Raw genomic sequence first — 15312 nt, 5'->3', positions numbered from 1 at the left:
TGTTTCTTGCCATGACTCATGCCTTTTTCTGACATGGATCGGTCCAGGGCTGTTGAAGGTTGGTTCAAGGGTCTGTTAGGTCCTTTAGGATCGAACCGTGGCTGGGTTAGAGTCGGTTAAGGGCTAGGCCGATCAGGAGAAGGGTTGGTTGTGTTGTTGGCTCGTTTTAGGGATGTTAGGAAGAGGGGTCGGCTGGCCCATGCATGACCATGAACCAGCCGACCAGATGCTAGGTTAGGACCGGCAGGACCCTGGGAAGGTCTTGCCAGTGGCGCTCCGGCCGGCCATGGCCAGAGCAAGGCGGCAGCAGCCCTGGAAGGGCTGCTGCTCGCGGCCGAGGGGAAAAGGGAAAGGGGGGGATCGGGTTGGGCTATGGGTGGGGGTTGGGTTGGGTCCTGGGGGTCTGGGTCGGGTCTTGGTAGTAGCAGGGTCGGGTCAGGTGGTCCGGGTCTGGGTTAGGTGGGCCGGGCTCGAGTATTTTAATTTTTAAGTATTTAATAGTTTAAGTGTATTTTGGGCTTTAATAATTAGTTAGAAAATTATTTGGGCCTCCAAATAATTTTATTTGGGCCTTAAATAATTTATTTAAGTTAGCCTAATAATTTTTATGGGCTTTGGAGCCCATGAATATTTTTGGGCCAGTCAGTGGATTTTGGGCCAGTCTAGAATTTTATTGTGTTTAATTAAGTTAATGGACTTAAATATTTTATTTGGGCCCAGTTAAGTTTAATTAAGTTATTTGGGCTAAAAATATGATTATTGGGTTTTATTTAAGTTTAATGGGCCTAGATGAGTGACCAGTAGTCTTGACCAACCTATGAAAAATAAATAAGTCCGGAATATATATTTAATTATTTTTATGCATGAAGTCTATTTTAAGTATATTATGAAAAATTAATTAAATATATATTACGGACATATTTTCAGTGCATGCATTCATGAAATTTCTTATGTATATAATTACGTAAATGATGAGCAATAAAATATTTTGGTGGAAATTGAAGTATGTGTGACATAGGGGTGGTTTTCCACCATATGATTCGGTAGTTTTACTATCATAGAGGTGGTTATCCACCATATGATTCGGTAGTTTACTACCATAGGAGGTGATTTATCACCGCCATCGTACGTTGGTTCAGGAGACTGATCAGTCGACACATGAGCGTCACACTTATGGATAGGACCATCTTCAGGTTTCAAAAGTATTGCTCAATTATGTTATATATGATGAAGAAATAATATGTTTATGATTATGGTTATGATTCAGTTTATGATTCAGCAGTTTTATTATGTGATGAAAATATTTTCATGCATGCTCATGTACATATATATGTATTAGTAATTATGTGATGCATTATTTTTAACCTTGTTATAAAAGATTAGACATGTTGAGCCCCTAGGCTCACTACGCTTATATGGTGCAGGTGAGCATGATGACGTTTATGTAGCTCCTACCGGTGGTGAGGACTTATGAGCTCACGGAGCAGTGGACCCCGTGACCGTCGCAGCTATTTAGTTTATTATGTTGAGTTTTGAAACATGTTTTATTTTATTATTGTTTTCGCATATGAGATTTTTCAACAGCATTGTTTATTATTTTAAATTGATGCATGAAACATTTTTAAAGATTTATTTATTTAATATTTTTTTCAGGTTATTTAAGAAAAAGTATGTTATTTTTATATACATATATGTATGGGCATGTATGTATAGTAGTATTATTAAAAAAAAAAAATTCCGCGTTTATTAGTAGTAGGCGTTTCAGTTTGGGATTTTGATATTTTGATGTTATTTTCTTATTTTTTTTGAGTGTTTTAATTATAATAGAAAACTTTCTAGATGATATCTTTGATATCTTTAGGGAATATTTTGCGTTATATTTTATTTTTGATTGTAAACTATAAATACTTTTGTTTATTTCATTAATAATAATCTAGATTCAGTTTATACACAAATTATTGAAATTCTCTCTAGAATTTTATACAAAGCTTTGCTTTGACTTTTTAAATCAAACTTTCTCAGTTTAATTATTTGGAAGCGTTTTTTGATTGTTTTTCACTGAAAATGGTCAGATACAAGTTATCTGAAGGTTTTCTTTGGTTTCAATTGTCGTGATTTCTGTTGTTAATCGTACCGTCGATTAAAGGTAGAAATCCAAAATCCTATCAATTTTACTTGTTTCAAAGATTAGGCAAAACTTTGGATCTTTTGTTTATTGGTTAGAGGGTGCGATTCAAATTGTAATCGTGTTTGCTAATCTTACACATCAAGATTCATATCATTTGGCATCAAAGCCAAGGTTTTGAATCAAGTAAGTATCTTATCTTCATCTGTTCTTCGTTTTCTTCGTGTTCGTCGTTCTTCATCCTTCGTTCTTCGTTCTTCATCTATCTCATATCAAATTTTTGTGTCATTTCTTTCAAACTTGTTATCCAAGTCTCGTGTCTTGTGCTACAAGTTATAAATTGAAAAAAAAAATCGGTCAAAAAACAATAGTGGGGCCGAAATTTTTTTAAAAAAAAAGTAAAGAAAAGTAGCATGTGGCCAATTCCTTTGTCTTTATTCATCCTTGAAGCGAGTCAGAGTCAAGTAGTCCATAAAATTACATACTTGTGTTTGTGCAATCTTTGTGGGTCAATTTTCAAGCGTCTAAAAGTTTTAAACTTGAAGGTTTGAATTTTATTCTACAAAGCAAAGCCCCTCCATAAATTTGAGCGAAAAAAAAGAGTGATTGAGTGATTCTTTTGGAGTGAACTGTGAGAATTTGTGCGAGGAAGTTTGTTACTAACGATTTTCTTGCAAGTACCATGAATCTCAATAAAGATGTTAGTGAGAGTGTGAACCAAGGAATTTCCAAGGTTCAAATGGATGCGTTGATGGGGAAGTTGACTAGGGTGATGAGATCGGAGTTAGTGCCTCTTCATGAGAGGATGAGTAAGTTGGAGGAGAGTAGTGGTAGTGGAAAAAAAATAAAAATAGGAAGGGGAATGATTTTGAAGACGATGAGAAAAGTTTTGATGAGAATTGGGATGAGGAGAGAAGAATACATGGGGGTAGGCATAGGCGAGAAGCGGTGCGTGAAAAATTTACGGAGGACAGTAAGGAGGATGGAAATATTAGTAGCATTAAGATGAAAATTCCAGTGTTTCATGGGAAATCTGATCCGGAAGCGTATCTGGAATGGGATAAGCGTGTGGAGTTTGTGTTTGATTTTCATCACTATTCTGATATTAAGAAAGTGAGGTTGGCAGTGGTTGAGTTTGTAGACTATGCGTTAATCTGGTGGGATCAATTAGTGAGCACTAGAAGGAGGTGTGGGGAGCCGCCTATTGTGACGTGGGAAGAGATGAAGCGTGTTATGAAGAAGCGGTTTGTGCCTAACCATTATTATTGTGATATGTACAGGCGTTTACAAACTTTGAAGCAGAGTCCAAGGAGCATGAAAGATTACTACAAAGAGTTGGAGACCACAATGATCCGGACCAACATTGAGGAGGATAATGAAGATACAATGGCCAGATTTTTGTGTGGTTTGAATAGAGAATCCAAGACCAAGTGGAGCTTCACCACTGTTTTGATTTGGATGAGATGGTGCAGACGACCATGAAGGTGGAGCAACAGCTCAAGAGAAGAGGAGCTGACCCATTTCCTTCAGGTGGAGGATCTTCAACTTCTTGGCATCCAAACGTTGCAAAACGGGAGGACAACAAGCCGGTGTTCAAACCAAAATCTGAAACCAAATCGGAGGCACCAAAGCAAGTGGTTAAAGGTACATATGAGACTTCTAATACTCGATCTAGAGATATTAAATGTTTTAGGTGTCAAGGTATTGACCATACTTCTAGCCAATGCCCAAATAAGAAATTGATGATTATTAATTCTTGTGGTGATGTGGAGTCGGAGAGTGGGGAGGAAAATTATGATGGAATGCCTGCGTTGGTAGATCCTGATGATGAGGATGAGTTTGGGGCTGTTGTTGGTGAGTTATTGGTGAGTAGGAGAGTGTTACATGCACAACCTAGAGAAGAGGAAGAGAGCTAGAGGGAAAATCTTTTCCATACTCGTTGTTTTGTAAAGGGAAAGGTATGTAGTCTTATCATTGATGGGGGTAGTTGCACCAATGTAGCGAGTTGCAAACTTGTGGAAAAATTGGGGTTGTCTCTTTTGAAGCATCCTCAATCATATAGGTTGCAATGGTTCAATGAGTGTGCGGAGGTAAGAGTTAATAGGCGAGTTGTGGTGCCATTTTCTATTGGCAAATATGTTGATGTGGTTTTGTGTAATGTGGTCCCTATGCAAGCATGTCATATTTTATTGGGTAGACCATGACAGTTTGATAGGAGAGTGGTTCATGATGGATTTAAAAATAAATATTCGTTTGTAATGAAAACAAAGTCCATTGTATTGTTGTCTATGACTCCAAAGCAAGTGTTGAAGGATCAAATGAAAAAGAAAAAGAGAGATGAGACTGAAAAAAAGAGTGAACGAAAAAAATGAGATGACCTTAGAAAAAAAAGAATGATGAAAAAAAAAGATGAAAAAAAAGTTGAGCGAAAAGAGACTGAAAAAAAAATATATAGCCCAAAAGAGTGAGTTGAGAGATGTTATGAATTCTCAAATTCCACTTGTGTTGATGATTTATAAGGAGGTACTCCTTAACACAAGTGATATAGTCGGAGATCTTCCGAGCATTGTTGTTTCTCTCTTGCAGGAGTTCGATGATTTATTTTCGGAAAAACTACCTCAAGGATTACCACCTTTGAGGGGAATTGAACACCAAATCGACTTGGTACCCGGGCGTGCATTGCCGAATCGTCCAGCTTATAGGAGCAATCCGGAGGAAACTAAGGAGTTGCAACGACAGGTAAGTGAACTTTTAGATAAAGGTTTTGTGCGTGAGTCGATGTCACCATGTGCCGTACCTGTGTTGTTAGTACCTAAAAAGGATGGATCTTGGCGTATGTGTGTTGATTGTAGAGCTATAAAGAACATTACCATCAAGTATAGACATCCTATTCCTAGACTAGATGATATGTTAGATGAATTGCATGGTGCTTGTGTGTTTAGAAAAATTGATCTTAAAAGTGGTTATCATCAAATTAGGATGAGAGAGGGAGATGAGTGGCAAACTGCATTTAAAACAAAGTATGAGTTGTATGAATGGATGGTTATGCCTTTTGGTTTGACTAATGCACCTAGTACTTTCATGCGTTTAATGAATCATGTTTTGCGTGCATATATTGGAAAGTTTGTGGTTGTCTATTTTGATGATATATTGGTATATAGCAAAAACTTAGATGATCATGTGAAACACTTGAGAGTTGTTTTAATCACATTGCGTGCTGAACATTTATATGCTAACCTAAATAAATGTGTGTTTTGTACAAACGAACTCGTGTTTCTTGGTTTTGTTGTGAGTGCACAAGGTGTGCGGGTTGATGAAGAGAAGGTAAGTGACATTCGAGATTGGCCGACGCCTACATCGATTGGTCAAGTTCGGAGTTTTCATGGGCTTGCAAGTTTTTACAGGATGTTCGTGAAGGATTTTAGCACATTGGTGGCACCTATGGCTGCGGTCATCAAGAAAAACGTTCCATTCCATTGGGATGAGGAGCAAGAGAAGTCTTTTAATATCATTAAGAAAAAGTTGATTAAAGCTCCTTTACTTGTTTTACCTGATTTTACTAATATGTTTGAAATTGAATGTGATGCATCAGGTGTAGGGATTGGAAGCGTTTTGATGCAAGGGGGAAAGCCAGTGGCGTACTTCAGCGAGAAGTTGAGTGGAGCGTCTTTGAATTATCCTACCTACGACAAGGAGTTCTATGCGTTGGTGAGGGTACTCGAGACATGGCAGCACTACTTGAGGCCAAAAGAGTTCGTGATTCATACGAATCATGAGTCCTTGAAGCATCTCAAGGAACAGCAGAAGTTGAATAATAGACATGCCAAATGGGTAGCGTTCGTGGAGACTTTTTCTTATGTAATCAAGTACAAGCAAGGTAAGGAGAATGTAGTGGCGGATGCATTGTCAAGAAGGTACGTGTTCTTAACTACTTTAGACTCTAAATTTTTGGGGTTTGAGCATGTGAAAGCATTTTATGTGAGTGATGTTGATTTTGGAGAGATTTATCCGTCATGTATGCGTGGTCCAAAGGATAAATTTTACTTGCATGATGGCTATTTGTTTAAAGAGGATAATTGTGCATTCTTAAGTATTCAATTAGGGAGTTACTTGTTAGGAAATCGCATAGTGGTGGTTTAATGGGGCATTTTGGTGTGGCTAAGACATATAAAACTTTTCATGAACATTTTTATTGGCCGCATATGAAGCATGATGTTGAGAGAATATGTGAGCGGTGTGTGGATTGTAAGAAAGCAAAGTCTAGATCACAACCACATGAGTTATATACTCCACTTCCAGTACCTAATGAACCATGGGTAGATATTTTCATGGATTTTGTTCTTGGATTACCTAGGTCTAAGAAGGGAAGAGATTTTATTTATGTTGTGGTTGATAGGTTTTCAAAAATGACACATTTTATTGCATGTCACAAATCAGATGATGCTTTGCATGTTGCAGATTTGTTCTTTAATGAGATTGTGAGATTGCATGGCATGCCTAAAAGTATTGTTTCTGATAGGGATACTCGGTTTTTGAGTTACTTTTGGAAAACATTGTGGTGTAAACTTGGAACTAATTTGTTTTTTTCTACTAGTTGTCATCCACAAACTGATGGACAGACTGAGGTAGTTAATAGAACTTTAGGGACATTGTTGCGCTCTATCATTAAAAAGAACTTGAAAAATTGGGACAATTGTTTGTCATTTATTGAATTTGCTTATAATCGTAGTGTGCATTCTACTACGAATTATTCACCATTTGAAATTGTGTATGGTTTTAACCCATTGACTCTATTGGATTTGATGTCGTTACCTATGAGTGAAAGGGTTAATATGGATGGCAAGAAGAAAGCTGAATTTGCGAGGATCTTGCATGAAAAAGTACGTGAGAATATCGATAAAAAAAAATTTGCAGTATACCAAGCAAACGAACAAAGGAAGGAAGAAGGTTGTATTTGAACCCGGTGATTGGGTTTGGTTGCATCTGAGAAAAGAGCGTTTTTCGGAGAAGAGGCGTTCAAAGTTGTTACCTCGAGGGGATGGTCCTTTTCAAGTCGTAGAGAGAATCAACGACAATGCCTACAAACTAGATTTGGCAGGTGAGTATAACGTGAGTACTACATTAAATGTTTCTAACTTATCTTTGTTTGATGTAGGATACGAAAGAGATTTGAGGACAAATCACTTTCAAAAAGGGTAGGATGATGCGATCATGGATAACCCGCATGTGGATCGAGTGGCAAGTGGAGTTCGAGATCCTTTGGAGTTGCCACAAGGGCCAATAACGAGGAGCCGAGCTAACAAATTCAAGAAGGAACTTCAAAAGCTGATGCTAAATTACCAAGATGGGGTTGGAGCACTTGATGATCAATTTGGGAGTTGCATATGCGTCCTTGAAGTGTTGGGAGTAGAAAGGAGTGAAGAAAATCAAAGTGAGGCAGAAGAGGTCTCGCTCGAGCGCAATCCAGTCTCGCTCGAGCGAGCTGCATAATCAATTTCGGGCAGAGGACTTCTCGCTCGAGCGCACTTTGTGCTCGCTCGAGCGAGCTTGGGAATTTTCAAGACCAGAGAGCTTCTCGCTCGAGCGCGAGTTATGCTCGCTCGAGCGAGCGTGATTTTCCGAAAATTTACACACACTTTGGTATGTTGTGTGTGTGTTCGGGATTTTGATATTTTGATGTTATTTTCCTATTGTTTGAGAGTTTTAATTATACTAGGAAACTTTTTAGATGATATCTTTGATATCTTTAGGTAATATTTTGCGTTATCTTTTATTTTTGATTGTAAACTATAAATACTTTTGTTTATTTCATTAATAATAATCCAGATTCAGTTTATACACAAATTATTGAAATCCTCTCTAGAATTTTATACAAATCTTTGCTTTGTCTTTTCAAATCAAACTTTCTCAGTTTAATTACTTGGAAGCGTTTGTCGATTGTTTCTCACTAAAGATTGTTAGATACAAGTTATCTGAAGGTTTTCTTTGGTTTCAATTGTCGTGATTTCTGTTGTTAATCGTACCGTCGATTAAAGGTGGAATCCAAAATCCTATCAATTTTACTTGTTTCAAAGATTGGGCAAAACTTTGGATCTTTTGTTTATTGATTAGTGGGTGCGATTTAAATTGTAATCGTGTTTGCTAATCTTACACATCAAGATTCATATCAGGCAGTCGCCATGAGCGGATCGACTAACGACGGACGCAGGTATCACATTGGATCTCTATAGAGATTAAGAAATATGTAATAGCTTAGTTAAGGCTTTTAGAGTATTATAAGTGATATGATGATTATTGATTATAGGTTTGGGTTTCGAGTACATGGACTGTTAGATTTCTATGGTGCTTGAGTTGTCTGGATAGAGATACGGACGTATTATCCTAGATACTAGGTTGAATATAAATTTATTATGTTTGCATGTTTTTTGTGGCATTTTTATATGCATTGATTATGCTGCATGCATGAACATGTTGAGCTTTATGCCTTGATTTGTATAGTTGTAGTAGGGGTCGCTCAGCCCTGTATTTTTAGTAGATAGATTCTATGGATTTGAGTCAAGATATGTCCACAATTTATGGTATGGGAGCCACCTCCTGATGCAATGGTCCAGTGTGCTACATATCATGGTGTCTTTACTGAGCAGTCTTTTAGATAGGTTTTTCAGTACCCGTCATATTGCATGTGCATGCATGATATATGTATATTCGTACTTCTGTACTGAGCATTTTATGCTCACATTCGTAGTATTTTTGTATTGGACACACTATTCTATGGGGCAGGGCTTAGGTTGGACGGACCCAAAGGTAGCGATCGTTGAGTTGCAGTGGTTCTATGGTTCTTTTCTGTTTTAGTATCAGGTTGCTAGTTTTGGATTTTAGTTCTTTCCATTCGATGGGGTTGTAAAATATTATTCTATTTTAGTCCGGTTGTTCTGTCGATGATTTTGTATTTATGATTTAAGTTTTCGCTGGATGTAATTATTTGTGTTTTAAGATTTAATTGCATGATTAAGACTCTATGGGTACTTGATTTCGGTCTGGGTCACTACATTTATTGGTATAAGAACATGCATTGAAATTTGGGATCTAGAAATACAGTTTTGGGAATAACCATTGTTGTCTTTTATCAGATGGCGGACTATGATGAGAGTCACGGTAGCGAGGTGAACGTTGGTGTGACGAGGACGATCGCGAACGTCGCCGAGGCCATCGTCATTATCATGATGATCATCGCCATCGTCATCATCATGATGATCATTGCCGTTTTAGTATACATAGGTTCATACAGATGGGTCCCAAACTTTGGTTGGAGGCGAATCTCCAGAAGATGAGATAGATTACTGTCATCCAATCAGACGTGGAAGTTGAAAGAAATTCCAAAAGATAAAAAGGCATTATACGACAAGTGGGTGTACATGTTAAAATAAGAACATGATGGTAGCAAGCGGTACAAGACGAGACTTATTGTGAAAGGTTTTCAACAGTGTGAAGGTGTTAATTACACCGAGATTTTATCTCCAGTGGTGATGTTAACCACTATCAGAACTGTACTTGAACTAATAACGAAGGAAGACTTACATCTGGAGCAGTTAGATGTAAAGGTGGCGTTTCTTCATGGTGACCTAGATGAAGAATATTTATATGAACCAACCACAATGATTTGAAGGACGAGAGAAAGAGAAAATGGTATGCAAACTTCAGAAGAGCTTGTACAGTCTCAAACAAGCTCCAAGACAGTGGTACAAGAAGTTTGATGGATTCATGAGCAACATTAATGGTTTTCTGAGGTGCCAAGCTGATCACTGCTGTTATGTGAAAAAGATTGACGGTTCTTATATCATACTACTGTTATATGTAGATGATATGCTGATAGTACGATCTTGTCTAGACGAGATTGATAAGATCAAGAGAGAGTTATCAAAAGAATTTTCTATAAATGATTTGGGTGCTACAAAGCAAATCCTTGGAATGAGGATCTCAAGAGATCGGGTGAATGGAATTTTGAAGTTATCTCAAGAAGAGTACGTGAAAAATGTTGTTAACATATTTAATATGGATGAAGCTAAAGCTGTGAGTAATCCTTTGGCTAGTCATTTCAAACTAACCAAAGCCCAATCACCATCAACAGAGAAGGAGCATGCTTATATGAACAAGATTCCTTGAGCTTCTACTTTCGGAAGCCTCATGTATGCAATAGTGTGCACAAGACCAGATATAACACATGCAGTGGGAGTTGTGAGCAGGTTTATGAGCAATCCGGGAAAACAACACTGGGAAGCAGTGAAGTGGATTCTCAGATACTTGAAAGGTACTGCTGGTTTATTTATGCTTCAGGAGGACTAATCAGGACTTACAAGGATATGTCGATTTCGATATGGGTGGTGACCTAGACGAAAGGAAGAATACTACTAGATATGTGTTCACATTAGGTGGTACGGCAGTAAACTGGGTGTCCAAGTTGCAAAATATTGTTGCACTCCTTCAAGCTCTTTCTTATCTTCTTTTAAGAGCAAATATAAAGAAAAATATTGAGTGTTTTTCTTGTGTGAGTTAGAGAATTATTTCTCGGTAATACTCGGGGTTTGAGTTTGGTGAGAGAAAGTGTTTTGTACACACTTATAATATTTATCCGGTTATAAATATTTGAAACAATTCCATGGACATAGCTTATATTGGGTGAACCACGTAAATCTTTGGCGTTCTTGTTGATTATTTTATTCTGCAATTTTTATTATCTTGTCGTTTCGGTATAATCCATAACAACTATCAGTTCAACTCTTTGTACTGAACTTAAACCTCCCGGGAAGTGCTACCCTTCTTCTTGACTTTTGTGGCCTTGAAGTAAGATTTTATCCCTTGTTTGCTGAAATCTTCTCGCTCGTCTTTAGCTTGCTGAAATCTGCTTTTGAGTGCTCTGTTAGCTTCTTGAAAAGGGAAAAGACAATGGCGAAAACTTGTGTTTGCCGATGAATCAAGTTTTTGCTTATTTTCTTCCATATCCAGGTTTTGTTATGAATGAGTCAGATTGCTAGCTACGAGCTACAAATAACAAAGCAACTTACAAGTTACAGAACGTGGATAAAGAACATCGGATTGCATTCTTAATTTCTGTAATGCATTCAAGTCATTTCTTGTTCATTTTCATTTAGGAGTGATTATAGCCTTGGCTCGATCGTATGTAACATATGTTTAAAATTTGTCTTATGTATGTAAAAGAGCACCACTCATTTACTTGTACATCATTGTGTGTTTATGAGATAAAATCTACGAAGAGCAAGGTTAAAAGTGTTCTAAGCACTTACCGAGTACGTTGGTTTTCCTACACATTTTTATATCTAACGTAATACTATTATATAAAAAATTATAATTATAATATTAAACTTGTCACAATAGTACGTTTAAAACTAAACTAAAAATAATACATTTAACTAAAAAATCAAAATGTCTATGTCAAATTAGCAAACGATAGAATAATAGTTTTAGTATAAAAAAGTAACACTTTTATGATACAAACTAATACTTTTCACAGAACAAATTAATACTTTTGACGTAAAATGTATATAAATTTGAATACGTTAGAAATAATATTTCTCATATACGAACTAATATTTTTATCATAAAAACTAACATGTTTCACATGAAAAGTAATACTTTCAATGTCAAAAGTATTATTTAAATTTTCATATGTCAGATCTAATACATTTTACATAAAAACTAATACTCTTATCATAGAAACTAATACTTGTAACATAAAGATATGTTACTTTTTATGTCAAATGAGCATGTTTTAATTTTGACATAATATGTAAACGCATACATTAGAAGTAATATTTTAAATATACAAAGTAATATTTTTGGCTGAAAAAAGTAATACTTTTTATGTCAAATTAGTATAAATTAGAAGTAATAATTTTATCATGAAATGTAATACATTTCATAAAAAAAGTAATATTTTTTATTGTAAAAACAATACTTTTATGTTTAATAGGCGTACATTAGAAATAATACTATTGATATAAAAAGAAATAAAAAATACTGTTGACATAAAAATAATACTAATGACCAAAAAAATAATAATTTTAATGCCGAATAAAAATACATTAGAAGTAACACTTTTGACACAAATTCTAATATTTTTAACAGGAAAACTAATATTTTTGTCATAAGAAGTAATACTTTTGACCAAAGAAAAAAATACTTTTTATGTCAAATAAACATACATTATATTACTTTTTTCACAAAACAAACTAATACTTTATGCATAAAAACTAATGTTCTTGACCAAATAAATAATAATTTTTATGTGCAATGTGCATACGTTAATAATATTTTGAACATAAAAACTAGGAAAAATAAGTTTTTTGGTCTAGTAACTTTACCTTCTTTGGATTTTGGTCCATTAACTTTTTCGATGTAGGTTTTGGTATACTAACTTTGCATTTTCAGTGTTTTTTGGTCCAGCTGCATACGTGTCAGCTTCTGATTGGTCCACGTCATCATTTTGGACCAATCAAAAGTTGACACGTATGCAGTTGGACAAAAAACACTGAAAATGCAAAGTTAGTGTACCAAAACCCACATCGAAAAAGTTAATAAACCAAAACCAAAACATGGACATGAAGTTAATGGACCAAAAAAATTATTTTTCCTAAAAACTAATACTTTTGTCCAAAGAAGTAACACTTTTAACCAAAAAAAATAATTGATGTTCAAAGAAGCATACATTCTAGTAACATTTTTGGCAAAAAACACTATTATTTTTAGTATAAAACTAATATTTTGATCAAATAAATAATACTTTTTATGTCAAATGTGCGTATGTTAGGTATAATTATTTTAACATAAAATCTAATATTTTTAACAAATAAACTAATATTATTATCCAAAAAAATATACTTTTGACCAAAGAAAATATATTTTCTTTATGTTAGATAATCATACGTTAAAAATAATACTTTCGACAAAAAAAACTAATAATTGAGTATAAAACTAATGTTTTTGATCAAATTAATAAGATTTTTTTGTCAAATGTGCATACATTGGTAATACATTGATAACCATGATCATGGACCAAGAGAGAGCTTTTCTAAAGCTCGGCTACCGTTATTCAAATCTTTCTTCAATACAATTAGGGCTGACATACCGTACCGAAATACCGAAATTTCGGCATATCGTACCGAAATTTTATCGATATACAAACAATTTTTTGGTATACCGAATTTTTTTTTGGTATTTATACGGTATCCATATGGATTTTTTTCGTACCAAAATTTTGGAATTTTACTATCAGTATCAATATGAATTTTTTTCATACCAATATTTGTAGTAAGGTATACCGAAAAACCACCCTTAAATTCAACAGCTCGCTTTTATGGTGGTGCTCTAGGATGTTGTGCAAGATCTAAGATCTTGTAAGTTCCATATGCAACTTTAGGAAGCTAATACGAGGGATATAATTAAACCTTAGTTGGGCCTTCTAGCAACCCACTGCTGCAATATGTCACATGGTATTTATGTGTGTCATAATAATGCAGCAAAAACAAGTAGGCATTATTCAAATATTCTTATTTGTCTGAACTTGAATCGTGTTTATATCTACATGGATTAGACTCAAATTTTTTGTGGTATTACAAGATGGACAAATAACTAGACAATTCCCGGTACATATTCCATCATTCTCTAGTGAAACTACAAAAAGGAAGCAGAACACCAAAACTAATAATGCAACAAAGGTATGAATTATCATAAATAAAATTGAAGTACAAGGGACATCCTATTGGATACCAATCCCAAATACCGTAAGCTTAATTGATAATTCACTAATTCTTGTTCAGTTACATTCCGTACCATTTGAATGTACAAAGTAAAAGAAAAATGATCACTTGAACCAGGCCTACTCATCTTACATAGAGTGGAAGCCATTTCTCTTGGTTGCTTTAAATATCCCCATCCAATGCTCTTCACAACATCTTCGACAATCGAATAGTATTTGTGAAAGTTTTGTTGTCCAAGTTAATGCTTTAGATTTTCACATGTCGTCAAGCTTTGCCAAAATGTCCATATCTAGAATTTTGACATCTAGCATGTCGTCAATTTTTACGATTCCGTGTGTGCCATCAATACCGATAAGTTTCCCGGTGGTCCCACGAAGTGTGCCACCCATGATCCTTATCTTCTCAGTCTGCCTTGGATCCAAGATCTCTGTTCATTGAAAAGCATTAATAGATTACCTATTGTTGTTTGATCTGAGAGCCACTCTACATGAGCCATTCTAAAAGACAATAAAGTGGGCAAAAACACAATAGATTCAATTTTCATTACTGAAATAAAGTAGCTAACATATCCTTCACAGAAAAGACATATACAAGTATATGTCCTAGCAAGCACCACATGCCGATGATCTTCACATTATTTAAAAAATGGTACTACTGGATACTTGCCTTGATGATTTCATATAAAACATTCAGGTTAGGACAAAAAACTAATCTTGATTGAGTCACTGTATATATATATATATACTAGAAATCAGGCATGTGTGTTGCACGTGAAAAACATATGTTGGAGTAATTAAAAAACAAAACAAAATTAACACAAAAACTCTTATGAGAGAGAAGATCTTACGAATCAATTTTGTGAGACGAAATTCTTGTTTGAGACACCCGTAAAAAAAATATTAATTTCTATGTTACAAGTATTATTTTTTTAAAAAAATCTGAGCAAGGTTGATTCGTCTCAAAAATTTCCAGAACGAAACATATTGACATCAGACATCACTTCATTTGAGATCGTGTTATGAAGAATGATTTCAGCTTGAATATATTTCAACTGATCAACAAGTAGCAATTCACTACAAGAAAATTGAGTATTCGCGGCGCAATATCAACAGCGCATAGTAAAAGCACGCCGCCAATAATATTATTTACAGCCAGCTTTTTTATATGCGGTTGAAAATTTGTATTAACAGCCTGTTGTGTGCTGTTAATACTATAATGTATTAACAGCGTATTGCACGCTGCCATTAATCAATATTAACAGCGCTATGTACGCTGTTAATAATCTAATTTATTAACGGCGCACAACTCGCTGTCATTACTCTATCATTAATTTAGTATTCAGCGGCAAAATCCCTAAATCTCATTTGCTTGTCTTCTCTTATTTCACGTCTCTGCCGCCATTGAGCTTCATAT

General features: G+C 35.3%; 1 protein-coding gene across 1 annotated transcript; it reads left to right on the top strand.

Annotated features, from left to right (window-relative positions):
• Window positions 1-3588: 3588 nt before the first annotated feature.
• LOC140889027 (uncharacterized) lies at window positions 3589-7324 on the top strand. The gene is made up of 9 exons (XM_073296723.1): window positions 3589-3990; window positions 4078-4215; window positions 4712-4864; window positions 5249-5372; window positions 5718-6039; window positions 6228-6359; window positions 6720-6750; window positions 7040-7223; window positions 7281-7324. The coding sequence occupies exons 1-9, from the start codon at window positions 3589-3591 to the stop codon at window positions 7322-7324; spliced, it is 1530 nt and encodes a 509-aa protein (XP_073152824.1).
• Window positions 7325-15312: the final 7988 nt, after the last annotated feature.

Source organism: Henckelia pumila, chromosome 3, assembly GCF_033568475.1.
Source record: "Henckelia pumila isolate YLH828 chromosome 3, ASM3356847v2, whole genome shotgun sequence".
NCBI lineage: Eukaryota > Viridiplantae > Streptophyta > Magnoliopsida > Lamiales > Gesneriaceae > Henckelia > Henckelia pumila.
The sequence above is the reverse complement of the archived record's forward strand: the minus strand, read 5'-3'. Positions and strand labels throughout refer to the sequence as shown.

What these genes read in the sequence shown, in the direction of transcription:
- LOC140889027 (XM_073296723.1), top strand. Translation starts at nt 3,589, where the DNA reads ATGGTGCAGACGACCATGAAGGTGGAGCAACAGCTCAAGAGAAGAGGA. An exon ending in AAACTGATGGACAGACTGAG is followed by an intron (nt 6,751 to 7,039) that starts GTAGTTAATAGA and finishes AAAAATTTGCAG; the next exon opens with TATACCAAGCAAACGAACAA. An exon ending in CTACAAACTAGATTTGGCAG is followed by an intron (nt 7,224 to 7,280) that starts GTGAGTATAACG and finishes TGTTTGATGTAG; the next exon opens with GATACGAAAGAGATTTGAGG.